The sequence below is a fragment of the Panthera pardus genome, unplaced genomic scaffold, assembly GCF_024362965.1.
Source record: "Panthera pardus isolate Hobbes unplaced genomic scaffold, ASM2436296v1 HiC_scaffold_12, whole genome shotgun sequence".
NCBI lineage: Eukaryota > Metazoa > Chordata > Mammalia > Carnivora > Felidae > Panthera > Panthera pardus.
The window spans coordinates 50,823,322-50,851,216 of record NW_026526677.1 but is presented as its reverse complement, the minus strand read 5'-3'; the positions used below and the strand labels follow the sequence as shown (position 1 = coordinate 50,851,216).

The 27,895-nt window shown below is 44.3% G+C and overlaps 1 protein-coding gene across 2 annotated transcripts; it reads left to right on the top strand.

Annotated features, from left to right (window-relative positions):
• The first annotated feature begins 327 nt into the window (after window positions 1-327).
• On the top strand, window positions 328-27,476 carry OLFML1 (olfactomedin like 1). Of its 2 annotated transcripts, XM_019456191.2 has the most exons (4): window positions 328-864; window positions 2,984-3,272; window positions 17,058-17,222; window positions 25,125-27,476. In XM_019456191.2, the coding sequence occupies exons 1-4, from the start codon at window positions 739-741 to the stop codon at window positions 25,913-25,915; spliced, it is 1,371 nt and encodes a 456-aa protein (XP_019311736.2). In that variant the 5' UTR covers window positions 328-738; the 3' UTR covers window positions 25,916-27,476. The 2 variants fall into 2 exon arrangements, with proteins under 2 accessions (XP_019311736.2, XP_019311737.1); XM_019456192.2 differs by lacking the exon at window positions 17,058-17,222 and having other exon boundaries at window positions 341-864.
• The last annotated feature ends 419 nt before the right edge of the window (window positions 27,477-27,895 follow it).

Below are 27,895 nucleotides of genomic sequence, written 5' to 3'. Positions count from 1 at the left end.
TCCATCCTCCGATTTTTCAGCTACCTGGGGCAGCCAGGCCTGCGGCTCATTGTATCTCTCTCCCCAAGGGGCAGTCAGCCCTGTGCCCTGGCTGTTCAGACACAGGGGTGTCTCCAAGCTTTCATTTTTCCTTGCTGTGCCTTTAAGAGCTGCAGGAATGCAAAGAGTCTGGAGGAGGGGTGGGGTCTCCCAACCGGACTTCTGGGAAAAGGATCCTGGGAATTTTTGCCAGAAACTAAACTGAAATTCCAACTCTGAGAAGTTGGGGGTGGTTTGGTTTGTGTTGGGTCAGGCCTGTGATTGGACTGCAGAATCCGCTAGGGAGGAGGAAAGCAGAAGTAAAATGCAAGGAGCCAAGGAGAGGAGGAGGGCTGCCCTCCCCACCCTTACCCCCACCCCAGTGCACACTCACCCAGGCCTGCAAGAGGGTCCAGCCACTAGCCTGGATTGGATCAGTGTGTGTGAAGGGTGATAATAGCAGATGGACCCAAGGAACTCTCTACCCCACATCGACCTGCAAGGCCTCCAGGGACTGGCTTGCCAACAGCTGGACTTGATCACTGGCTTGCAAAGTGAGATCACGCATCTGGTGGAATAACAAGCAGGCTTTGCTCTCTGGCTGTTTGTGGAGGATTTTCACAGCAGTGGCTAGAAAGTGGGAGACTGCTACCTGGACCCTTGAGTTTTCTTGGAGAAGCACAGCACAGGAGATTCCACCCCTGGGTGATTTGCAGGACAATGATGGCCCTTCAGCAAGCATCTGCTTTCCTGGTTCTGTTCCTTGCGGCTCTCCTGCTCCCTCCACAGTGTGCCCAGGACCCGGCCATGGTGCACTACATCTACCAGCGCTTTCAAGTCTTGGAGGTAGGTATCACCTGTGCACCTGATCCGGGGAACATGCCTCCCGGAAGTCATGTTATCCTACCCCTGTTTCCCTCTCTACTGGGATGCACTTTCCCCACATAAATCATAAATACATTGCCAACATTACACTTGAGATTTTTTATCATCTAGTGGTTCAGAGAGCTGGCTCCAGAGCCCAGGCTGCACCACTCTCAAACTTTGAGCAGGCTTCACTTTGTGGTCTGATCTGACAGTTTTTCTCATCTGTAAAGTGGGGATGATAATAGAATTTATCTCCTATGGCTATTCTGAACATTGCCTGGCATGGCGGTAAATGTTACAAAGTGTTGTTATTATTCAATAGTTCCATTATTTAAATATGAAAATTAAAAATTTTGGTCACTTCTGGGGTGCCTGGGTGACTCAGTCGGTTAAGTGTCAGTCTTCAGCTCAGGTCATGATCTCACAGTTCATGAGTTCAAGCCCTGCATCAGGCTCTGTGCTGACAGCTCAGAGCCTGGAGCCTGCTTCCGATTCTGCATCTCCCTCTCTCTCTGCCCCTGCCCTGCTCATGCTCTGTCTCTCTCTCTCAAAAATAAATAAACATTAAAAGCAAAAAATAATTTAAAAATTTTGGTCACTTTTTATTTGTATTTTACTATATCAGTATGATAGTAGATGTTAGTTTTCCTTTTGTCTTTTTATGATAAAATATTAGGCCACTGTAAAAAGTTATGGTATTATATCAAGAGGCTACATCTTAGCTCCTTTGCCAAACTGCACTTGGGTTTAGAAATGAGTAGATTTCAGGGGTGCCTGGGTGGCTCAGTCTGTTGAGCGCTGACTTCTGCTCAGGTCATGATCTCATGGTTTGTGAGTTCGAGCCCCACATTGGCCTCTGTGCTGACAGCTCAGAGTCTGGAGCCTGCTTCGGATCCTGTGTCTCCCTCTCACTCTCTGCCCCTCCCCCACTCATGCTCTGCCTCATTCTCTCTCTCTCTCTCTCTCTCTCTCTCAAAAGAAAAGAAATGAGTAGATTTCAGCAGTGTTAGAGAGAAAGTGTTGGGGGTCCCCTTCCCCATGGGTTGCAGCTGCCACTTCACTAAAATTTGTAAAACCCACCATTTTTGCAGCACAGACAGGCTCCCAGCGACAAATGTAACCCTGTGCCCTAGCCTTTGGCATACCCCTGGAGTTGCCATTATTTCATACTCAATTGCCTTGCTTTTGTACAAGTTAAATTTTGATAAATTCTTTACCTTTTTCCAAAGACACTTTTTTTTTCCCCAAAGACACTCTTGTTTCCAATATTTATTTTCTATATCTTCATGAATATTTTTAAAGTCCAAATTAGTTGATGATCTGGTTAAGTAAAATAATTCCAAAGAGCAGGCTGAACGCATTTCCTAATGTCCAGCCAACCAGCTGAGGCTGGGGACAGGGAACAAGATGGTCCCAGGCCATGGCCTCTTGCTGCTTGCCTTACTTGCTCTTTCCTCAGACAGCTCCTCCCCAGGGTACCTCCTTGAAAGTGCCAGAATTAGGCTCAACCCTGGGCCCCCTGCATTTAGCACTAGCTTGCCCTGGGATTCCTGCAGGTTTCCCTCAATACCTGAAAAGTTTTTCTGCAGAAAAGGGTATAAAGTGCAGACACTTTGATTGCTATGAATGTGGATTTTTTAAAAGATGGGGATATGGTTCCTATAGATCTTCCCACCCTGGTCAAGACTTGGAGAGGAAGTCAAATCCCAGGTGGCAGTCACTGTTGACCAATGTGGACACTTACAAAGTAATACAGTTCTCACCCTGAGGGATTTTTAAAATTTTTTTTAACATTTATTTATTATTGAGAGACAGAGAGAGACAGAGCATGAGCATGGGAGGGGCAGAGAGAGAGGGAGACAGAATCCAAAGCAGGCTCCAGGCTCTGAGCTGTCAGCACAGAGCCCGACACAGGGCTTGAACTCACAAACTGCGAGCTCATGACCTGAGCCGAGGTTGGACGCTTAACTGACTGAGCCACCCAGACACCCCTGATTATTTGTATTTTAAAAATATTTTTCTGCGAATGATAGCTATTTGTATTCTTGACCAATTTAAGTAACTAGCAATAATTTGAGAATTTATTTTCTGACTGAAGCAAGGACTGGAAAAATGTACCCAAGCAACGAGGGCATACATTCACGACTTCCAAGAGTTCTCAAAAAACATATCCGTTATGCTGGGAAGATGTCAGACCTCCACCAGTGAGTATAGGAGTGCAGTGGCTAACCTGGCCCTGAGAGTCGAACGTGCCCAGCGCGAGATAGACTACCTGGAGTACCTACGGGAAGCTGACATATGCCTGGAATCAGAGGACAAGACCCTGGCAGAAAAGCTCATCCAAGAGGCCGAAGAAGAGAAAAAGATCCGGACTCTGCTGAATGCGAGTAAGAGAACCATGTCTTTTACAGCCCTTGTAGGGACTCACATTCAGAGACACAGACTCGGCACAGATAGGGGTCTGGCCAGGTATGAGAGTAAGAACCAGATGTACAGTTTTGGGGGCAGGCTCTGGGAGGGAAACCTTACCAGGGAACAGGTGTCTGAAGGAAAAAGTCCTTCTCAGAAAGCAGCTTTTCCTTTCATAGAGAGTTCTTAAAGCCCCCATAGAAGGTCAGGGCTTCAGTGTCAGAGGTCAGCTAGGGAAGCACATCTCCAGATAGACCTTGGTTTGGAAGAGGTGTGTGGTACCAGATCCTTCCAGGGAGGGTAGAAGGTTGGCAGATTCCCCCGGTGCCCTGAGAGTAGGCAGCGGCTGCTAATGTGCCAAGAAATAGTCTGAAATTGTAAATGGCATTGGTCAACCCTCAGGACTGAGGACTGCAGTGAATCATTACTGTGTTGTCAGGATGGTGATATCTAGGGGATTTGTCTTCCATCTTGGGATCCTGTTCAAATCCCTTCTAGGCCATTAAGAATAATGGTTAGGAGCTCAAATTATAATAACGAGTATCAAGCAAGAAAAACATAAGCGAGAAAAAAAATTTCCTGTGCATGAGTCCATTTTATTAAAACAATGAGGGAGACAAGTCACCCAGCTCAGAGTCTGTATTCTGAGATGGTTTCACTGCAAATAGGAAAACTTTATTTATATGTTAATTGTGTCTGTCCCAAATGTGAGAAATTCCATCAGAGAAATAAGATAAAAGCTGAGTGTCATCATTGTGCTAAAGGTTTCATATATCCTCTCAGTGTAATCCTGATAAGAACTCCATGGGTCATCATAAGATGGGTCTTCCTAAATGATGTGACACTTGATCTGAGGTTTTTTTTAATTTTTTTAAAATGTTTATTTATTTTTAAGAGACAGAGAGAAACAGATCACAAGCAGGGGAGGGACAGAGAGAGAAGGAGACACAGAATCCTAAGTAGGCTCCAGGCTCTGAACTGTCAGCACAGAGCCCAGCCTGGGGCCTAAACTCACAAAGCGCAAGATCATGACCTGAGCCAAAGTTGGCCACTTAACCGACTGAACCACCCAGGTGCCCCTTGATCTGAGTTTTAAACAAAGTATTAGAGAAACATGAGCAAAGGGTACGTGAGGTGAGGGCACAATATACTGAAGGCATGAGAGTATAGAACACTTTGGCATGTAGGTCTGCAGATATGGCTGAAGGGAAGCTCAGTGGGGCAGATGCATTTGCAAAACAAGAAACAAGATTGTAGGGTTCAATGAAAGACCTTGCATGTGAAGCTCAGGGGTTTGAACTTGATTGGAAAAATGATAGAGAACCACTAAACAATGTTCATCAGGGACATGACATGAAGGAAGAGGGCAAGACTAGAGAAAGGAGACCAGTGGGGGACTACTGTAGCAATTGGGGCAACAAGTGATGGTGTCTGCGTTAGGTGTCATTGAGATAGAGAAGGGCGGATGGATTTGAGAGCCATTGAGAGTTGGACTCCACATGGCTTGGTGACTCATAATTAAAGGTGAAAAATGACTGAAAATGATGAGTCCAGGACACTTTCTGGATCTTTGACTTAGGTTTTGGGTGGTTGGTCTCAAATACGTTGAGATAAGAAACCCAGGAGGAGTTTTGGAGCACTATTACTCTACTATTTGTTTTTTCAGAAAACTTATTACTCTGAAATCTTCTAGTTCATTTATTTGCTCACTGCTTATTTTCTGCCTCTGCATCTAGAATGTTAGCTCTATACGATCCTGCACAATGCTGTGCCCCAGTGCCCAGAACAGTGTCTGTGTTCAACACATATTTGTCAGTGAATAACTAAGTGAACAAATGAATGGATTGTTGGAGAGACTGTCAGCATGGTCAGAGGAGTTATTAGGTTTTGATGGAAAGGAGAACAGAAGGCAGAGAGAAGGGTGCCTATCTATAATATGAAGCAGTTGATCAAGTTGGTTGAATGAGTGATCCTTTTTGGCCTTGACATTATCTTGAGATGAATCATCCTCTGAGAGGGAGCAACTGGGGATAAACATGGGGTGAGAGAAGGAGGGAAAGGGTAAGGATGATCCAGGAGAGGATGAACAGAGACTGCCTAAAAAGCTGATGAGGAGGATTGGGTATTATTAGTGTACCTGAGCTTTCCTGCCAGGGGTCAGGCAGGACCCTGATCCTGAACGGTGGTGCTAGATTAGATCCCTGAGCTGCCCCTGGTCCCTGGACTGGCTAAGCCCCTCAGGCCTTGGGGTTGCCCCTTTCTTCTCCAGCTAGAGCCCAGCAGAGGTCCTGATTCTGAACTTGCTGCTCTTTGAACCCTTATCATCTGCCTCATCCCTCAGACACTGGAGGCCTGAAATATTCCCTCTTCCATGGTGAGTGAAAACTTTCAACTTTTCAGAGATTGCTTCTTCCATGCCTGTTCCCTCTGGAGCCCTTGACTGATGATTCATTGGTTTAAGATTCCACACTTTTGACCCCTACCCCTGGACGGGCCCTGTACTACACAGTAGGGATAAAGGCGTGAGCAGAACATGTCTGTCCTCTGAGCTTCCTTTCTTACTGCTCCTCTTGTCTCCGGTCTTGCCTCCTATCTGCTGTCACACAGACCTCCCCACAATACAAAATTAATCACATTACTCCTCTGTGTAGAACTATCAACACCAAAATTTCCATTCAAATCTCTTGGCCTTTTATATAAGAAAGGCCCTTTACGAAATGACTCAAGTTCATTTCCGGCTGCTTCTTCTCTCACACTTTACCCACATGCAGTTGCAATTAAATATATATTATATATTATAATATATATATTATATATATAGTTTTTCTTATTCCCCCTTTTTGACTCAAAAATGCTGTGAATTCTCTGTGAATCCCTTCTGCCAGGCAGATTGACCTCTGGTGCTCCTGGAGCAGCTCATTAAATCCTCCAAGGGAGCATTAATACTTTCAACCACACATATGTGTGTGTATTTATTCCTCAACCAGACCATAAACATACAGACATCTTCCTGTCTGTATTCACAGAGTCTAGATCAGTGTGGCCCGTGGAGGAGGCTGTAAAAATTGTCCATAGAGGAGATACTGATGGCAGAGTCGCCTCAGAGCTTAGTTTAGGGGAAGACAAACCTGTAAACAACCACAATTGTGTGATTAGTATTGACGTATTATTTTCAGAGTTTCTCCACTCAAGAATAGACTTTTCTGTGTTTTGTATTCTGTGCCCATCCCCCACTTTTCCTTTTTTTGCCATTTCTTTTTTGTTTAAAAAAAATTTTTTTTAACATTTATTTATTTTTGAGAGAGACAGAGACAGTGCGAGGTGGGAAGGGGCAGAGAGAGAGGGAGACACAGAATCCGAAGCAGGCTCCAGGCTCTGAGCTGTCAGCATAGGGCCCCATGCAGAACTCGAATTCAATGAACTGTGAGATCATAACCTGAGCAGAATTCAGATGCTTAACCAACTGAGCCACCCAGGTGCCCCTCTTTTTTTGCCATTTCTGTTAGTAACTATATCTATCTTAGTTTTCTAATGCTGAGTAACAAATTGCTGCAGATTTAGCAGCTTAAAACAAGGTACATTTATTATCTCAGAGAATCTGTGGATCAGGAGTCTAGGCACAGTTTCACCTCCCTTTGTTCAAGGCCTCGGGAGGGTACGGTCAAGGTATTAGCTGGGCTACATTCTCACCCAGAGCTCAGGGTCCTCTTCCAAGCTTACTGAAGTTTTTGACAGAATTTGCTCTCTTACGGCTCTAAGACTGAGGCCCTCGGCTTGTGTTGCCCATTGACATCAGCAGTTCACAATGTCGTTGCTTCTTCAAGGACAGAAGGAGAGTGTTTCTCTTCAGCCTAGTCCCTCTTAAGAATTTGTATGTGATATAAGCCAGGCCTACCCATAATAACCTTCTTTTGGGTTAGCTCAGAATCAACTGACTTGGGACCTTAATTATATCTGCAAAATCCCTCCACCTTTGTCTTGTTATGTAACCAAATCATGGGTGCTATCCTGTCATATTCACAGATGTCACACACAGCCAAGGGGAGGGGATTATGTAGGGTACGTCCACCAGGGGAAGGAATCTTGGGGGCCATCTTAGAACTCTGCCTACCTGGTGCTCTAGTCCACTAGGCCTAGCTGGTGTCACTAATTACATGTATCGACTTTCTTCCTACAAGGCTCTGATCTTCCTATCTTCTAACCTTGGCGAGAAGGGACTGAGCCAGCTACAGAGCTCCCACTAAAATCCTTAAGATTCAAGTCAGCACCCTTGTGTGTGGGGAAACACCTTGGGATTATAGGCCAGGGAGGGTGTTTCACATCACAGGGTTTCATTCATACATATACACTGTCTTCTAAAGAGAGTTTCTTCGGGGGGGCACCTGGGTGGCTCAGTCTGTTAAGCATTTGACTTGGCCTCAGGTCATGATATCATGGTTTATGAGTTCGAGTCCCATATCGGGTGAGCCCCACTTCTGTCACTCTCTCTCTGCCCCTCTGCCTCTCATGGTATTCTCTCTCTCCCCCCTCCCTCTCTCTCTCTCTCTCTCTCTCTCTCTGCCCTCACACACTTGCGCTCTTTCTCTCTCTTAAAAAAAAAGAGAGAGAGAGAGAGTTTCTTTGGAAATCCCATAGGGAGAGAATGACGCAGCTTCCTTGGGAGATTCTACCCTGTGTCTCAGGATACTTCGAGAAAATTCTGACATCAGTCTAAAATGGTTTGCATTTATTCCTGGAATATTTCTCAGTCAACCAGAAAGGGTCAGATACTGGGGATGATAAATAAGATAGAATTGTTCTGTAATGAAGCCATTTCCTATAGAGCTGTTCTCAAGTCTTTAGGCTTTATTTAGAGACAATCTGCAAATGGTGTTCACGTGAGGGCAGCAATCCCAGGGATGTTTTGGGGTTAGGTCAAATTCTTAAATCTTAACTCCAACATGCACACTTTCTCTCTTCCTCTCTCCTTCAGTCTCCATCTCCCTTTCTCTCTCTCTCTCTCTCTCTCTCTCACACACACACACACACACACACAGAATTTAGAATGTAATGACTGAACGTTGCTGTACATAATCCAACTTATATTTAAAAGTCATTCGAAGTCTTTGGCACTCTGTTATTAGTAAAAAGAAATTTTGCATTGCACTTGGCAACTTAGGGCAAAGCACATTGCCTCAGATACCCAGATTGAGAATTTATCTAGCAGTTTTTTGCAGATTCTGCAGGCTACATTCTTGTGTGGATAAGAGTATTAACCTCTTTTTAACTCGCAAATAGCTTGTGAAGAAAAATTCTAAAGGCAGTCAAAACAAGCCATTATAGCAGATTTTACTTTATTTCCTGTTTCAGCACAGCAACTTTTATTGCAAGGCCGCATGTAGGTGACCTCAAGTAACCCTCTCTCTCCTGAATTAAATAACTCCTATCTTTTGTTAGATCATGTTTCAAAAAGAAAATCTGTTGCTGCACATTTAAATGCCTGTGGGATCCATTCAGGTATTATAAATGTGCCTGCCCTATATTCAAAGCCATTAAAAACAAAACGAAAAAAAAAACAAAAAACAAAAAAAAAACCCCTGGCAGCCAAATAAAACATCTCTGTGAGTCAACTCTCAAGGTCCACTAGTTTGTGACACAGGGCACAAAACATTAAGAGAGGTATAACTCTAATTTGTGGCAATGTATTTACTATAAAGGAGGGGATTGAGAGTGTACACACAAGTGTAAGTGCAGGACAGAGAGATAGGGAGAGAGAGAGAGAGAGTGTGTGTGTGTGTGTGTGTGCACACGCACTTGTGTGCACACGCACATTTCTACCCAGAAGTTGCTGCAATATAGGGCCAGCAACACCAGAGATGTATATAATGCTTATCCTGGGCCATCTCCGGCAGGGTCCAATAGGTCACCGTGCTGGGTCCAGAAGGGCCTATATACACAGCACTTCTTTTGTTTATCCATCTGGAAGGCCTGCAATCTAAGAAGATACCTCCAGTCCCATCACTATGGATACTAATAGACGGTCCCATAGTTGTTTCAGCTGATGGCTTTTGGCTCCAGGTAGAGTGAGCACCCATTCAGTCTCTCTATAACTCATTCATTTGCTCACTCATTCAGCAAATGTCTAGTGAATTCCAGGTCTCCGTTGGCATGGTGCCAGGCATCAGAGATGGGACATTGAATAGGGTAACATCCTTGTCCTCAGGAAGCTACAGCCAAGTGGGGAGGCCATCTAAACAAACCCGGGGTAACAGCCAGAGTGTTGACTGCTCTCACCAGAAGCACAGGGGCAGGCATTGAGTAATTTAGCAAGGTCAGGGTTGCTGTGGAGATGGGTGGGGAGGGACTGTGGAATTTGGAAAGTAACCCTCAAGCCGAGTTTTAATAATGGAAAAGAACGATTTGAATGGAGAATAGAGTAGAGGCTGCTTCAAGCAAATGGAACAGCCTGCGGAAGCACAGAGGCCTAATGGCGCTTGGCATTCAGACCTCAGGTGGAGGAAGAAGTTGTGGAGAGCAGATGAGAGAACTGGGCAGGGGCTTCATGCTAAGCCAGTTGACACTTTCAAGCTATGAGAAATGAAAATAATGTGACTCATGGTAGCTAATATTTAGTGAGTGTTCATTAACTGAATAATCTTTAAGAATTTACCTTACTGGGTTATATCATCCAATTCTCACGGCACCCCTATGTATATGTATTATAGTTATCCCCCATTTTGTACGTGAGGAAATCAAGGCACTGAGAGGATGAGCAATCTGTCCAAGGTCTCACAGCCAGTTGATGCCAGAGCTGGGATTCAGACCAAGGCGGCTGACTCCTCCACATTCTAACCTCTCCCATCATGCTGTTGTGCTTAAGAGTGGTGAGCAGGGATGTGTCAGAGCTCAGACAGAGGTTGGGGAAGGTCATTCTGGCCACTGTGCATGGAACAGACTGGCAGTAGGGGAGGATGGGTGTACACAGAAGAGAGAACCAGGCAGGCCATCTCCAAGCCTGTCACGGAAGCACTTGAGGTAGGAGCCCACTGTTCCGAGACTCTGTGCCTGCACCCAGGAGGCCCAGCTTCTTGTGATCTCGTTGTGGGACACATATGAAGACCATGTCCCTCCCCTTGGTCACTGTTTGATGACGATTCCTACTCACAGATTACTTTAATTTTTTTTTAAATGTTTATTTACTTTTGAGAGAGAGACAGAGACAGAATGAGAGCCAGGGAGGGGTACAGAGAAAGGGAGACAGAATCTGAGGCAGCCTCCAGGCTCTGAGCTGTCAGCACAGAGTCCGATGCAGGGCTCAAACCCACGAACCGTGAGATCATGACCTGAGCCAAAGTTGGACACTCAACCGACTGAGCCACCCAGGCGCCCCACAAACAGATTACTTTAAATCATTCTTTTAAACCCTGGCCAAGAAGGGTCAAAAATTTTCCCCTACCTCCTTGGTTTTTAATTATTTGCCTTTCCTTCATTTACTTTATGTTTTAAATTTTTAGATTTAAAATTTTTATTTTTTATTTGCTTATTTTTACTTTTGAGGGGGGAGCAGGAAGCGGCAGAGAGAGGGGGAGACAATCTCAAGCAGGCTCCTCACTGTCAGCGCAGAGCTGGGTGCAGGACTCGAACTCACAAACCGCCAGATCATGACCTGAGCTGAAATCAAGAGTCTGACGCTTAACTGACTGAGCCAGGTGCCCCCATTTACAATTAAAATTAAAACACTCATCTCTGTCCCCCCATGAGTTAGCAGAAGAGTTCCACACACACTTTTCCTGTGCTAGAAATCTCAGAAGCATCTCTTTGGCCCTCATCTGACCAGTCACCATATCCAGTACATATTTCCTTCTGAACATCCCTCAAATTTATTTTTTCCATCTGCACTTTTCTCTCATCATCTCTGGTCCTGATTACTGCAGGAGCCTGCTGACCAAGCTTCCTGCTGCCAGCCTCTCCCCGTTCCAGGGCTCTGTCCTATGTTGCTACCAGGGTTATATTGCCAGATTTACTGCATCATTGCTTTATCAACTTTAATGGTAACCACAACCTATGGGTTAAAGCAAACCCCATAACATAATATAAAGAAAGCCCTCTGGAGCTCCTGGGTGGCTCAGTTGGTTAAAGGTCTGACTTTGGCTCAGGTCATGATCTCATGGTTCATGGGTTCGAGCCCTGCGTCAGGCTCCGTGCTGACAGCTCAGAGCCTGGAGCCTGCTTTGGATTCTGTGTCTCCCTCTCTCTCTGTCCCTCCCCTACTCACACTCCATCTCTCTCTCTGTCTCTCAAAAATAAATAAACATTGAAAAAAAATTTAAAAAAAAAGAAAGCCCTTTACAACCTGACCCCAACCTAGCTTTCTTTAACTATTTTGTTATTCTCCATGAAAGTGGCATCTTCTGATTAAATAAAAACTATGAATATCATATAGACTATATTTACTGTATTTACCTTTATTGTAAAAAGGTAGATAACATGCTAACAGCTGAACACATGAACTTTGAATGTTTCTCAGCCTCATCTTATGTCACTACTGCCTGTTCGCATCCTCTCAATGCTCTATGCTGTGTCTGATGTGCTATTCGGAAAACAAAATATAGTTCATGCACCCCTACATTATTCATACTGTGCTTTCCAAGTCTATCACAGTGCCTGGAACAGAGTAGAAATCAATATTTTCTGACCTTGGGGAATAGTTTATTAGAGAATGGAGGCAACTAATTGCCAAAGATTGTATTAAGCCCTTTGTCTGTTATGTTGCCCAAAACCCACCACACCCGTGCCAGGGAGATACAATTATGACTTCTTTTTAGATGACAAAACTATGGTGCTGAGTATTTCATGCAGCCCCATCTCCCTCCCACGCTCTGGCTAGGAGCGTGTTCCCCTGCCCCAGACACACTAGATTCATCTCAGCCTCCATTTCTGCTCTCCATCCCTCCACCCCCACCCATGTCAATTCTCTGCTGCCACAAGAATGCTGCAAAACAAACCACTTTATAACTTAGTGTGTTAAAACAATAATCATTGATTATTTCTTAGGAGTCTATAGGACAGCAGGGCAGTTCTGTTGGTCCGGGCCAGGCTTGGCTGCTCTTGGGTGGGTTCTTCAGTGGCACATTGCCCAGGGGATGGCTGGTTGAGGAGGGCCTCAGCTGGGATGGTTTGGGTCTCCTCCACATGGTCCCTGATATTTCAGGAAGTGAACCTGGGCGGGCTTGTTCCCATGATAGAGGCAGACCTCTGAGGAAGGAGGCACAAGCCTACTAAAGGTCTGGTCCCTTGTACTGAATTCTTTGGGCCAAAGCAAGTTCCAAGCCTGGCTCTAGAGCCCACACTTCCACTAGAACCTCCAACAACATCTCATAAGGCAAAAGCCAAAAGGTCCTGATGCTCCTGGAAAGAGGCAGAAATCAAGATCAGTTTTTACATATGCCAATTTCTATATGGAAGCAGTAAATTGCGCATTAGTGTGACTGATGATTTTGAGGCTGCTGCAAAGTTCAAGTTCAAGAGAGCAAGTCCTAGACTTTGAGACAGGAAGGATGAGAACAGGATGAAGTGAGACTTATCTCACAGGAAGAATCTGTGGTACAATGTCAAAATGACTCTGTTTTCCAACCAAGCAAATGGGAGAATGGCAGTACCACACCTAGAAACTAAGAACATTTCCATCTTTTTTAGTTTGGTAAGAATGTTACAGGAAGAAAATAAAGAAAAAAACACTATGCAAGAAAAACCCACAAGAACCAGCTCATTTTTGAAATGAACAATACACAAAAACAAAAATGTTCATAATTATAACCTTGGAATGCTTAAATGTTGCAACAGTCAGAAAATTGGTTCAAAATGGAACTGTTTGATCGGAAATTCCTCAGAGACTGCCCACTTCAATGCCTCACTTCCCATGCATGTTGACCAGCCTGGACCCGCTAGGACAGCATTCTCAAACTTTCAGTTTCAGGAACCTTTTACACTTCTAAAAAGTTATTCAGGACCCCAAAGAATTTTTCTTGATGTAATTTATATCTGTTGACACTTACCGTATTCATAATTAAAATAGAAAAATTATAGTGTGTGCCAGATGACTCTTTTAGGACAGACATACAACAGTAAAAACAACAGATTAGACAAAGCCTTGCCCTTCTGGGGTTTACATTCTATTGAGGGGAGTCAAACGATAAATATGTTAATGGATACATTTAAAGCATGTCAGATAGAAGATAATAAATACCATGGAAGAAAATCAGCTAAGGTGTGGAGGTTATGAGAGCTGGCCAATTCCAAAAGGAAGCATCTGAAGGAGTCTGGCTGTGTTGGATTCCAGCGAGAGGGACCCCACAGTGGAAGCAGGCCAGACTCACACTCGCATTCACACATCTCGCAGGCTTCCATCCGCTCCTGTGAAGTTCTCAACTTGATCTGGAGAACAGAGCCATGCAGGCTACCAGCCATGTATCAAGTCTGTTTTCTTTCTCACAAGCTGCTGCTAATCACCAATAAAGGGAGGCTGTCACGGTACGACACTGGGTACCATGGAATAGTTTGAAGTTAGTCTGGGAACCTAGAAAAACCTCTAATATAGATTTACTACAGACTTCTGTAGGACTCACCAAAACCAACATATGCTGTATGCCAGGCTCTTTTAAAGCCCTGGATTCACAGTCGTGCAAAGCCAAATCCTACTGTGGCTCACTCACTAAGTACCATTTCCCACAAGCCAGCCTTCCCTCTTTCCTGCCATCCATCTACCCAGGCACTCAAGAGTGTGAAATATCACCTGCTCATGTCTGCCCATACCTCTTGCCATTCAAATCTGATTTCTAAGCTGGCATACCATGAGTTGGGATAGTAAGTTTGGACACTAATACTGCATTCTCTGAATCAAATTGATTCCTGAGTTTGTGGACAGTAAGCAGTAAGAGATTAAATAGACAGGATATATGTAGTGGGTCCCAGGAGCTATGGATAAAAACAAATTAGACAGAATTTGCTGCTCTGGTGCAGCAAATCCACTTCTGCACCAGAACTGCTCTGGGGGGCACCTGCACAGAGTGCTTGGGACGCACAAGGAGGAACAACAGATTGCCCTGTAGGAGCCAGAGAATTTGGTTTTGAAGGACCAGTAGATGTATCCCAAGTGAGTGAAGGTAAAATATGGAAAGCTAAGGAAAAATATGGATGAAGTCTAAGACTTGTAAGAGGTCATGGCAAGTTGGTGACCGGTGACCAGCCCAGTGTGGTGGGGAAGTGCCAAGAGGAGGTCAGATGAAGGACCTTGAGTGCCGTGCAGAGATATCTGAAACTTATTCTGTAGCAGAAAGCATGAAACAGCCCTAATTTCTAGAAGAAATTAAGTCCATGCTGACAATTTCATTGTACTGGCTGGCTCAAAGCTTTTCTAATTAATTGCTCATTTGAGAGCTTCCATCTTTGTCATCCTAGAGCCTAACATTGTACTGTCACCTGATAGGTATTGACTGTTTAACCTGAATACAATCCAGGTGCTTAAAAAGTCAAGTTTCATAGCACAGAATTCCAAGAAGCAGTCAAAATACTCATGGTTTTATAGTTCTCTTTTTTTATTTTTTATTATTTTTTTAAATGTTTATTTGTTTTTGAGAGAGACAGAATGTGAGTGGGGGAGCAGCAGAGAGAGAAAGAGAGAGAGAGAGAGAGAGAGAGAGAGACATGCAGAATCTGAAGCAGGCTCCAGGCTCTGAGCTGTCAGCACAGAGACCAGTGCAGGGCTCCAACCCACAAGAAGCAGGATCATAACCTGAGCCAAAGTCAGACACTCAAGCGACTGAGCCACCCAGGTGCCCCTGGCGTTCTCTCTCTCTCTCTCTCTCTCTCTCTCTCTCTCTCTTTTTTTTTTTAGTGAATTCATCCCTGTTTTCCCCAAGCAAACCTGGGTTCCCTTCTCTGTTGCTCTCCTGTGCATTCCATCGCCCCTAGCCTTGAGGGCTCCCTCCATCTACCAAGTTGCTAAGACCTGACCCCTATTTTCCTAAGGTTTTCCCAAATCCTTACTCATTTTGCCATGTCCATCATTATTTGGATATCTCTGATCTGGATTGTACCTACAGACTCTCTACCTGTTTCCCTGTGCCCCCTCTTTCCCACCCCTACCCCCAGTCCATTCTCCACCAACATCCAGACCATGTTTCTAAAACATAACCACGGGGGAGTTGCATCACTCCCTATAGAGGAACAAGTCTCACCAGGTCTGGAGAGTATTGCCATTAAATAAGGGAAAAAGTATTTTAAAAATTCAAAGAGTGTTATTTGTATATGAAATCACTGTGAGGCCTTGGGCCACACTCTGTCCTAATTGCCTGTCTCCAATTGTGCTTGAGGGAAAACCATAGATTTGCATTCTCTGATTTGCAGTTGGATCCTTCATTGTCATTGTCTCTGTTAAATAATTTGCATCTTTGTTGAGCTCAAAGCTTTTAAATGTATTTCTTCCTCAGCTCTTTTCTCCTGCTAATTATCTCTCTCTGAAGAAAAGCACTGAAGGGACTTCTAACTTACCCTTTTACTCAAACACTATAAGTATATTTCCTCCAAATTCCAAAAAGAAGAGGAATTTATAAAAACCATAGACTATCTGCCCTGAAAAAACTCCAGCTGAACTCCTCATTTTAAGGCTAGGATAGGTAAGGGCGGATTGGCCAAAGGACTTTCAGGGAGACACATGGAGAACCAGAGATGGGGTTCAGAGCATTCAGGTCTCTGACTCCCAGTGCTGGGTTCCCTCTACAAAGGAAGGATCGGAGGAGCACAAGGGGCAGTTGTGTGTTTCTGCACTCTCACAACTGTCTCTGCCTAATCAAAACCATCTATCAACACTCTTCTTGTTTTGCTATTTCTCTAAGGATTCTGCATGAGAAAGGAGGAATAGAAGGAGAAAGAAGAATGGTTGAATTAGTTTCTGCTGTATATTAAATGAACATTTTCTCACTTGTGAGACATTGAATGTGCCTTGTTCTTAGCCATAGTCCCCCTCTGTAGCTGGGCTGTAAGTCTGCTGACTGTCCTCCTGTAGGGATGGGCCTGCCCTGGGGCTGGCTGGAGGGTTCCTGGTTAGCTCTGCCTCCTGGCGCACTTTAAGTTAGGAGAACCTATAGCCATGTGACCTTCTAAGTAACTTATCCAAGCCTTTCTTTTCCTTTAGAAAATGGAGTTTGAAATATTTACCACTTAGGCTTATTGTACGAACTAGACAAGTTGATGTAAATAAAGTATCACCATACCAAGCACATTATGTGTATTTGTACATATTTATTAACTTCTCAAGGCTTTGTGCTTGTTCTCCAATCAGAAACAGTTTCTGAGCTTCTCTGGTGGCCCATGGACCCCTCCTCTTCCCCATTAAAGACATTTATGAGCAGTTGTAAACTTAAACCCCCATTCATTCATTCATTCATTCACCCTCCATGATCACCAGAGAGTGTGAGAAGAGCAAAGCATCTGCAGGAGACAGACTCCGCTTGGGAAGCTGAGAAAAGGTACACTTCACCTGGCAGATATGGGGCCCTGATAAACAGAACAGCCCCCTCCTCCTTCTTCCAGCCACAGCCTGGAGCTGCCCCTACCCCCCCACCCCCCACTGCCCGCCTCCCAGGCTCAGCCTGGTGAGGGGCCTTCTGTTAGCAGTCCTGCAGCGCCTAAGGTTTAAAGTAGCTGGAGCAGCCTTCTCTGCCTTCCCCAGGGGGAATGCTTCCTATACATTAATCCCCCCTTATCTGTGGTTTTGCTTTCCACAGTTTCAGTGACTGCTGTCAACTGCACTTCAGAAGCAGATGATCCTCCTTCTGACGAACGTCAGAAGGTCAGTAGTAGCCTAAACGCTGTGTCCCAGTGCCTATGTCATTCACCTCACTTTATCTCATCACATGGGCATTTTATCATCGCACATCATCCTAAGAAGTGTGAGTACAGTACAGTACGATACTTTTGAGAGAGAGAGAGAGAGAGAACCACATTCACATAACATTTATTGCAGTATATTGTTATAATTGTTCTATTATAATTGTTGTTAATCTCTACTGTGCCTAATTTATAAATTAAACTTTATCACAAGTGTCCATGTATAATGTATAGGGAAAAACATAGTATGTGTATATAGATATAGATATAGATATAGATATAGATATAGATATAGATATAGATATAGATACAGATATAGATATATAGGCATCCCCTGGGGTCTTAGAACCTATCCCTCACAGACGAGGGGTGATGACTGTAACCAGGCTGAAGTGGACCCAGAAGCAAGGGGAGACAATCCCTCGGGCTGGCAAAGCATGTCAACAGGGGGATATGGTGGCAACTGATGGCTAAGAGACTTCTATACCTTGTCCCAAAGTCTGTCCCTGGCCATGGTAGGGACCAGGCAAGGCCTCTGGGCATCTGGGAGCAGCCACTGATGACCTGACCTTGGAAAGGACTGACCTGCTGAGGCTCTGCTCTCCCCAGCTAGAGTTGCTCCCCACGCCCACTCCTGCCATATGCTCCTTGATAAGAACCTTGTGTCAGATTTTTAAATGAAATAATGGATTTGAAAGTATCTTAAAAGCTTTAAAGTACTTTACAAATTATTATTTACTTAAGACAGGCCTGTGGTCAGAACTCCAGATGCACAGTACTATGAAGGCCCTAGAAAAACATCTGTTTGAATGAATCTATTTCCCTCATTAATGCAATAGATATTTATTGAACCCACAAAGCACTGAGTTAAGGCATTGGCGGTACAACAGTAAACATGAAGACAAAAGCCCTACTTTTGTGGAGCTTATAGTCTAGTGGGGGAGAAGGTCAATAAGCTAATAAATAAAACAGATGACATAATTACAGAATATGACAAGTGATCTCAAGGAAATAAGAAAGATGTTGTCGTAGGTCATTTTAAATTTAGATGCAGTAGTCACAGGAAGCCCCTTAGGGAGATGATATTGAAACAAAGACTTGAAGGATGAGAGGAACAGACTGTGGGAAGATCAAGGAAAAGAGTACCCAAGGCAGCAAGAATCACAAGTACAAGAGCCATGAGGCAGAGACAAACTTGACATGCTCCTGGAATAGCAAGAAAGCCAGTGTAATCACAACACAGTGAGCCGGGGCGGAGAGTGGAGGATACAGCTGCCATATCATGTAGGTACTTTAGGACAGAGTAAGAGGTTAGGATTTTATTCCAAGAATGCTAGGAGAATGGGTTTAGCAGGTCAGCCACATAATTTATGTTTTTAAAAAGATTACTTCTACTGCTTTGTGGAGAGCATATTATAGGTAAGCCAGAGTAAAATCAGAGAGACAAATTAGAGACCACTGTAGTGGTCTAAGCAAGAGGGAAGAATTCAGGGAGTACAGGGATGAATGGTGGGAAGAGGAGGAAAGAAATATATTTGAGCATTAAAAAAATTGTTTTTAATATTTATTTTTGAGAGAGACACAGAGAGACAGAGAGAGAGAGAGACAGAGCGTGAGCAGGGGAGGGGCAGAGAGAGAGGGAGTCACTGAATCTGAAGCAGGCTCCAGGGTCAGAGCTGTCAGCACAGAGTCTAACGTGGGGCTCGAACTCACAAACCATGAGATTATGACCTGAGCTGGAGTCAGAGGCTCAACTGACTGAGCCACCCAAGTGCCCCTTGAGCATTTTAATTTAAGTATAACATAATTTAAAGGTTAGTTTTACTATCAGAACTTGGTGGTGGTGGGAAGATGGAGAGAAAGGAGTTAAGAATGACTTCTAGGGGAGTCTGGTTGGCTCAGTGGCTTGGTTAAGCTTATGACTTTTTAAAAAAAAATTTTTTTAACAAAAAAAAAATTTTTTTTAAATGTTTACCCATTTTTGAGAGAGAGAGAGAGAGACAGACAGACAGACAGACAGGGCATGAGCTGGGGAGGGGCAGAGAGAGAGAAAGAGGGAGACACAGAATTCAAAGCAGACTCCAGGCTCTGAGCTGTCAGCACAGAACCTGATGCGGGGCTCAAACCCACAGACTGTGAGATCATGACCTGAGCCGAAATTGGCCACTTAACCAACTGAGCCACCAGGAGTCCCCCAACTCTTGATATCAGCTCAGGTCATGATCTCACAATTGTGAGATGGAGCCTCACATCAGGCTCGGAGCCAAACGTGGAGGATTCTCCATGCTGGGCACAAGAATCCTCTTAGGATTTTCTCTCCTTCTCCCTCTGCCCTTCGGAAAAAAAAAAAAAATGACTTATAGATAAGAAACTTTGTTGATGGTTTTTGCTTAAAATGGGAAGAGTAGGGAGAAAAAGAGTTTGGGATATAAAAGCAAGGGTTCTATGTTGAACAGGTTAAGTTTGAAGGTATCCAAGTAGGGCTACTGAGCAGGCAGTTGGATAAGTGGGTTTGGGACTTAGTAGACATCCTGATAGGATGTCATTCCAGAGACAACTTCAGAATTTATCATTAATTAGAATTGAAATGGTATGCAGAGCCATGAGATAGAATGAGGTGGTTCAGAAAGTGATTATAGACAGAAGGGGTGTGAGGACAAAGCACTTATGGGTGGGAGAGGAAAAGAAACCAACAATGGATGCAAAAAAAAAAAAATCCAGAAAGATGGGAAGACAAACAAGAGGAAGGGTGTTCCAGAACCCACACAAAAGGGTTTCAAGGGGAGGTAGCAATCAAGTAATCAAATTTTGCTGAGAAGTTGGTTAAGATGAAAACTGAGAATTGACCCCTGGATTTGGCAACATGGAGGTTGTTGGTGACCTTGAGAAGAACTGATTCTGTGGCATAGGCAGGGAAGTTTAGATCAGTGAGAGCCTGAAGTCTGATTTGAATGGCTTAGGGCATTATTGGAGGTGAGGAAGTTCCTCCTTTGAGGAGTTTTATTATAAAGTGCAAGAGAGAAATGGGGTACATTAGAAAGTGAAATAAGAGGCAAGATCTTCATATGAAAGTAAGGAGGGTATGATGAAGGCTTGAGGAGGGAAGAGAAGGTATAATAATAGTGTATGGTGAATTGATTAAGGAACTGTGGTAAGATGGCGGGCCAAACAGCTGGCAGAACAAGCAGTTTGCTGAAATGCTTAGCTCAGAACCTCTGGGACTTCTCTGGGTATGCACCTCTCTTCTTCATGTCTAGTTTCTCTCCCTTCACCCTGTTTCTGTCCTCTGACTCTAGATAGTCCCCAGTTGTCCTGCAGAACCCAAACATTTATTAAGAAGAAAGTGACAACCCATGAGCCCATCCAGCTTCTTATACCAAGCCTTTGCAAAGGTTTGAGGGAAACCCCCAGAGAGCTCGGTTGTCCCAGAAAGATTGTTATACACCTGTAATTCCACTACAAAATGCTCCAGGAGTCAAGGAGAGAGGCCCATACAGCTCCTGTCCCACCTATGATACAGACCTCGGCAAGGTTTGAGGGATACCTGCAGGATTCCTCATGCTTCTAGTAAGCCACCACTCTCTATCTCTGTAACTCTGTAGACTGTCTAATGGTGCAGTCCCAACAAGTTCATCATTAGAGCTGATGACTCAGTCCTAATGGGTCCTGAAATGACCAGTGGAACAAATTTCATCTTGGCCCATATCCCTCTTTAGCTTGGACACCATGAGAATTCCAAAACATGAAGGTCATCTGGAAGATAGCATATTTAAGGGCCAGGTCGAAATGGCTCACACCACTTCTGTCCACATCTCTTTGGACAGAACACGGGTCAGTGGATGCAGCCTAACTACAAAGAAAGCTGAGAATATAGAAGTAGGGAAGAGGAAAATGAAATGGCATTTAGTGAACACAGATACTGTCACTGCCATAAGCAGAGAAGAAGCAAGTAGGAGGCACACACAGAGACTGTAGTGACACAAAGATCAAGGGCAAAGAAATCTTCAAGAAGAAGGAATTAATCAATACCATCATTCTATGGGAAGATCAAGTAAGATATGAACGTAAAGGTCTGAGTTTTCGGTTTGGAGGTCCCCAGTGACATTATGGAGGGTGATTTCTGCGGAGTTATTTTGAAGTGAAAGATGGGAGGTGAAGAAGTAGATCCAGAGAACAAACTGTTCTGGAACAGAAACTATGTAAAATGACAGAAAGAGTGAAGTAACTAGAAAATGGGGCCTAATTGAGGGAGAATTGTTTTTTAATATAGGCAAAGTGTTTACAAGCTAAGGAACTAGCCATGAAGGAGAAATTAAAGATAACAGAAAGGAGGCAATTCATTGAGGGAATCAAGAAGAAGCCAGGAAAGAGTGAGATCAGAGCACAAGTGAAAGAATTAGTCTTGCACAGGAGGAATGATGTGGCCTCTTCTAAGATGTGTGGGAGGATAGCAAGGGTAGGAACAACTTAAGAGAAGTTTATAAGTGAGGGGCAGAGGTGGAGGCACTTCATGTCTGGTGGTATTTATTTTTGCAAAGGAATTAATCTGCTGTTGGTAAAGAGACTGATGGGGTAGAGTGTGAGTGTATGGGGGTGGGATTTAAGATACCTGCTATGTGGAAGATAGGGGACTAACCATGAAAAGAGCAGTATGTACTTAGGGCCCAGCTGAGGATGGAGACGCCGTATGTGCAGGGGCACCTTTGGGAGATCTTCTCCACCACACACAACTCTCTGGGACACAGACAGAGGTTTGGATTGACTCAAGGCCACGGATTTTTGTAGAGTGCATATTGTGGAATAACTAGGGGGGTAAGCATACTAGTGAGAGAAGTATTACAGTGGTCCAGGTTGGATAGAAAAGGAGGCTGACAGCCTGGGAGAAAGCAGAGGTCAAGGGACTCCAGGGCCCAGGGAAATGGAAGAGCAAAGGGGGTAAGAGCAAAGAGGTGAGAAATGGAAAGGCAAAGTGTTGTTGCAGAGGGTAGGATAGTAGAATTTTACATTTCTCATAGGGAACAGTTCCAGGGGATGGGGGGGGTGGGGATCCAGAGTATGGACATGGAGGGGGTTGCTAAAGTAGGTTGAAAGCAAGGTACTGTGGAGCTGAAGAGGTTGGAAGTGCTCAGGTTCCTAATGCATATGGGTAGTGTCCTGGAGAGCTCTCAGTGATTTAGACTAGAAGGAGTTGATAGCATGAGATACAAAGAAGGAAGGTTTTTTTTTTTTTTTTAAGTTTATTTATTTATTGCGGGGGTGGGGGTTGTTGCTGAGAGTGGGAGAGAGAGGATACCAAGCAGGCTCTGCACTTGATCCCAGAAACTGTAAGATCATGACCTGAGTCGAAATCAAGAGTCCAACGCTTAATCGAGTCACCCAGGCACCCCAAGAAGGGAGGGTTTTTGCACGAAGGAAAGTAGAAAAGCTGGAAAAATGTAACCCCACCCTTTTTTTTTTTTTAATTTTTTTTCAACGTTTTTAATTTATTTTTGGGACAGAGAGAGACAGAGCATGAACGGGGGAGGGGCAGAGAGAGAGGGAGACACAGAATCGGAAACAGGCTCTAGGCTCCTAGCCATCAGCCCAGAGCCTGACGCGGGGCTCGAACTCACGGACCGCGAGATCGAGACCTGGCTGAAGTCGGACGCTTAACCGACTGCGCCACCCAGGCGCCCCCCCACCTTTTTTTTTAACTTCATCTTCCTCCACCTATTTTAGACCCTTATGATCCTGTTTGGATTATAGAAATACTCTCCTAATTGGTTTCCCTGATTTTGGTTTCCCTCCCATGTATCCATCATACACACAACTGCCAGCTTAATTAATCTTGACCAGGATTCACTCTTGCTCAAAAACTTCAGTAGCTCTTCACCTGCCTATACAATAAAATCTATATTCTTTAGCCCCACCGTCAGTGTTCCAGGCACAGAGCTGGTTTCAATCGATTTTGTTTTATGCATCTAGTTTGGGGCAAGAACAAGTATGTAGTTTATACTGGTTTAAACGCTGCACTACTTTCCTAACACTGACCCTGAAGGACTTTCCCAAATGTGGTTTTGTTAACTGTAAAGAATGTTATTCCCAACCATCTCTGAATGGCATCCTTCAAGGGTCAATTCAAATACACATTATCCCCTTCCTTAAATGACAGCACCATTCTCTGTCCTTTTGTAAAAAATTCACTTTAAACTTCATATTGTAGTTAGGTGCCTCTTAAGCAAGAACCATTCTTGATTTATCACTGTACCTCAGCCTATTGTACCCCATAACACCTATCTCAGTACCTTGCCTTTTGGAGGTATCCATTGTCTGCTGACTGACCAAATGTGTGCATTCATATAAATAAGTGGATGGATGAATAGAGTTCTTATAAAGTTCTAGTAGTATTAAGGGCCAGAATCCTTCACTAGAAGGTGATCTCTTCAAGGTTTAGGATTGATATTATATATATTTTTTTTATTCTCAATACTTAGTTAACATGGTTCTGGGAGACTTGTAAGCTAAGTACACAGTAGATACCCAGTAAGATCTTTGCAAATGGAATTGAACTAGGTGGCTTCACACCTAAGTGATTCTCACTGTGTCAACCCCAAGAAAGTGAACAGGGTCTCTGACCCAGCAAATAGCTGTTTATATCCTGACTTGAATAAAATGTTGACTCTTATAATTCGACAGCAACTCCCTTAACAGAGACCCATTTATTCATTTAGTTCTTTGATTCTTTGAACCAAACTATAAGTTGTGATTGATTTATGTGTGACAACTTTATTCTAGACACTGAAGGGGAAAAAAAAGCAACCAGTGAGAACAGATACATGAAAAGATGCTCAACATCACTAATCATCAGGGAAATGTAAATCAAACCCACAAAGAGCTACCACCTTACATCTATCAGAATGGCTAGTATCAAAAAAGACAAATAACAAGGATGTGGAGTCAAAAGGAACCCTCGTGTGCTATTAGTGGGAATGTAAATTGTTGTAGCCACTGTGGAAAACAGTAGGGAGGTCCCTCAAAATAGAGATACCATATAATCCAGTAATTCCACTACTGGGTTTTTTACCCAAAAATACCAAAATGCACTAAATTTGAAAAGATATGTGCATCCCTGTGTTTACTGCATCATTATTTACAATTGCCAAAACACAGAAGCACTTAAGTGTCCACCAACAGAGAAGTGGATAAAGAAGATACGGTATATAGACAATGAAATATTATTCTGCCATAAGAAAGAAAGGAATATTGCCATTTGGGACAACATGGATGGAGCTAGAAGGTATTATGCTAAGTGAAATAAATCAGAGAAAAACAAATACCATATGATTTCATTTATATATGAAATCTTAAAAATAAAAAAAAGCAGAAACAGACCCATAAATACAGAGAACAAACTAGTATTTGGGGTGCGAGGGAAAGGGCAAAATGGGTGAAGGGGAGTGGGAGGTACAGGCATCCAGTTAAGAAATTAATGACCAGGCATCATGGGGCGCCTGGGTGGCTCAGTCCATTAAGCGTCTGACTTCGGCTCAGGTCATGATCTCATGGTTTGTGAGTTTAAGCCCCACATCGGCCTCTGTGCTGACAGCTCAGAGTCTGGAGCCTGCTTCGGATTCTGTGTCTCTTTCTGTTCCTCCCCCACTCATGCTCTGTCTGTCTCTCAAAATAAATAAAGAATAAAAAAGTAAAAAAAAAAAAGAAATTAATGTCATGAGGATAAAAGGCATAGATAGCATAGGGAATATAGTCAATGGTATTGTCATAGGGTTGTATGGTGACAGATGGCTACACTTGCTGTAAGCAAGCATAACATATAGACAAGTTGAATCACAATGTTGTACAGGTGAAACTAATGTAACACAGTGTGTAAACTATGCAACAATAAGCAGGGGAAAAAAAGAAATCTGTGAGAAAAGCAGACCTCTCATGTTTACAAAGTCTCTCTCCTTTTTCTCCTGTTTTGCCAGGCTGTGACAACATGTTGATGGGCATAAAGTCTCTGAAAATAGTGAAGAAGACTATGGATACACATGGCTCTTGGATGAAAGATGCTGCCAGCAGTTCCCAAAAGGTTTATTTCCTAATCGGATCCAGAAACAAAACTCTGTGGGAATTTGCAAACATGCGGGCATTCATGGAGGATAGCACCAAGCCAGCCCCACGGAAGCTCATCCTAACGCATTCCTGGCAGGGAACAGGCCAAGTGATCCACAAAGGTTTTCTGTTTTTTCACAACCAAGGGACTCTCAATGAGATAATCAAATATAATCTGCAGAAGAGGACTGTGGAAGATCGAATGCTGCTCCCGGGAGGGGCGGGCCGAGCGCTGGTCTACCAGCACTCCCCGTCAACATACATTGACCTGGCTGTGGATGAGCATGGGCTCTGGGCCATCCATGCAGGGCCAGGCATCTCTGGCCATTTGGTTCTCACAAAAATTGAACCTGGCACACTGGGAGTGGAACACTCATGGGACACCCCATGCAGAAGCCAGGATGCCGAAGCCGCATTCCTTTTGTGTGGGGTTCTCTATGTGGTCTATAGTTCTGGTGGCCATGGCCCCCATCGTGTCACCTGTGTCTATGATCCGCTGGGCACTATCGGTGAGGAGGATCTGCCCAAACTGTTCTTCCCCAGGAGGCCGAGAAGTCATTCCGTGATCCATTACAACCCCAGAGATAAGCAGCTCTATGCCTGGAATGATGGAAACCAGATCATTTACAAACTCCAGACAAAGAGAAAGCAACCTCTGGAGTAATGCGTTACAGCAAGGAGGAAAGGCACTGTGGCTGTGGACACTTCTCTCCAGGACATTGAGGCCACAGCCCCTTTATACTATTGTGTCCCTCTGATCACAGACAGGCATAGGGTGTAGAAGCAGGCTTGCATATGCATCCTTCCCTGGATGTGATGGCCTGAGGTGTTTTCCAAGACCTTAGACGAGAGTGTGTCATTCAGACATTTTCTACTTCCATCACCCGTCCAAACCTCCGGGCTCTCTAGGCCTTCCACATTCTGATCCAGCTTACGTCCATCCTTTTCTTTGCTCCCCTCAGCCAGCAATTAGAAATGAAGGCCACTGCCTAGTACTCCTGGCTTCCCTCCTGGCCTTTCCTGAAGTTCTTTCCTCTTTCATAAATACCTGTCGATATTCTTCCATCTGTCAGTGCCCCACTAAAGTACAATCTTTTCCTGATGTTGAATCTCCACTTCCTCTAGCTCTGCCCTGCCACCAAGCTAAGTAGATAAAATAGTGAAGCAAAACCATTCACATGTGAATACCACTTGCTGGTTACAAAGTGTTTGCACCTATGTACGTCGTTTAATCCCCATCCCATGTCTTCTTCTGAGACATACAGAAGTCTTTATAATTGCCAGCTTAGAGATGAGAAAAGTTGAGGTGAGCCAAAGTAACACAGCCACAAAATGAAAATAGGGCTAGAAGATACTGCAAATCCCATAGTCTTTCCATTGCCCAAGGAAGCATCGAATATGTGTGTTTGCTCACCCAACCTTTTGTAAGCAATACGTTCATCATTTCATCCTAAAAATAATGGTCTGCCCCCTTTGGCCATTTTTCATGTCTGCACAAGACATTCCTATAAGCCCTTCAAAAGCTACTTCCCCCAGAAAACCAGCCTAAGGGTGAGGACCCCCGCTGTAGCCTCGTCTTGTTTTACCTTCCCCTGTGTCTCTTTTCTTGCTAGAAACACAATAAAACTGACACGAAGCAAATAACCCTCATCAGGTTATATTTGCCTACGTGCCCTTAGCATACAAACTCTCAGGAAGTGCTGTCTGTGCTGGGATTCCCTGTGAAGCTCCCCAGCACACTGAGGCCCTTGGTAAAGATTCTGGAATCTGGATGGAAGCCAGGTAGCAGGCAAGCGGCTCCCTCTCACAGCAGGCATGCCAAGTGGCACAGGTGACAGAGGGCAGCTGTGCCTGTCCAGAGGGGCTTCTTCAAATCTTTCCCCACGCATTTGTCCAATTCAGCCTAGTGTGGGTCACAAGCTCAGGCTGTGGTGCCGGTCTGTGTCATGTGCTGAGGCCCTTGTCTTTTCCAGGTTGGTCACATGAGAGGGTTGGCTTTGTGTGCCTGCAGCTGTTTTGCCAACTCTGCCAAGCTCAGGGCGGGACTGTAGGCAATGAAGACATGTTCCCCCCCGCCCCCCATAGCATCTAAGTAGATCTCTGGCAGAATGGAATCACTCACCCCATGCATACAGCACAATTATCCACAGTTCTGATAGATACAGAGCCCCAATCTGTTGTGGAATGAGGCAGGTATGAATAAATAAACATGGCAATGTTCCCCACTCCATGGGTTTGTGGACATTACCTACTCCGTGGGTAAAATGACATTACCTATTTTCACGGGGATAAGGAACATGGACTGCCTCGGGAGGAGGGTAGAGTGAGATTATCAGTGAATGGAATTATGTGTGAGTCCTGCACACATAATTCCTCTGGAGGCACAGAGGAGGGTTGCCCTTCATCTGTGATATACTTTAACTTGTCGACTCTGCAGAGTGCACCTGCCACTAACAACACTCCCAGGTGCTTTAAATTCCTACAGCTAGAATCACTCTTTTAGGTCAAGACATTTTCTCCTTGTCAATGTGCCACTTTGCTTCCTGGGAGCCAGGGCAGCAAAGCATTCAGGCCCACGGATACTATCTTGGGCTTCTTTTGGGTGAATTGTTCAGCTCTGAGGTCTCTTGCTGGAGTTTAGTCA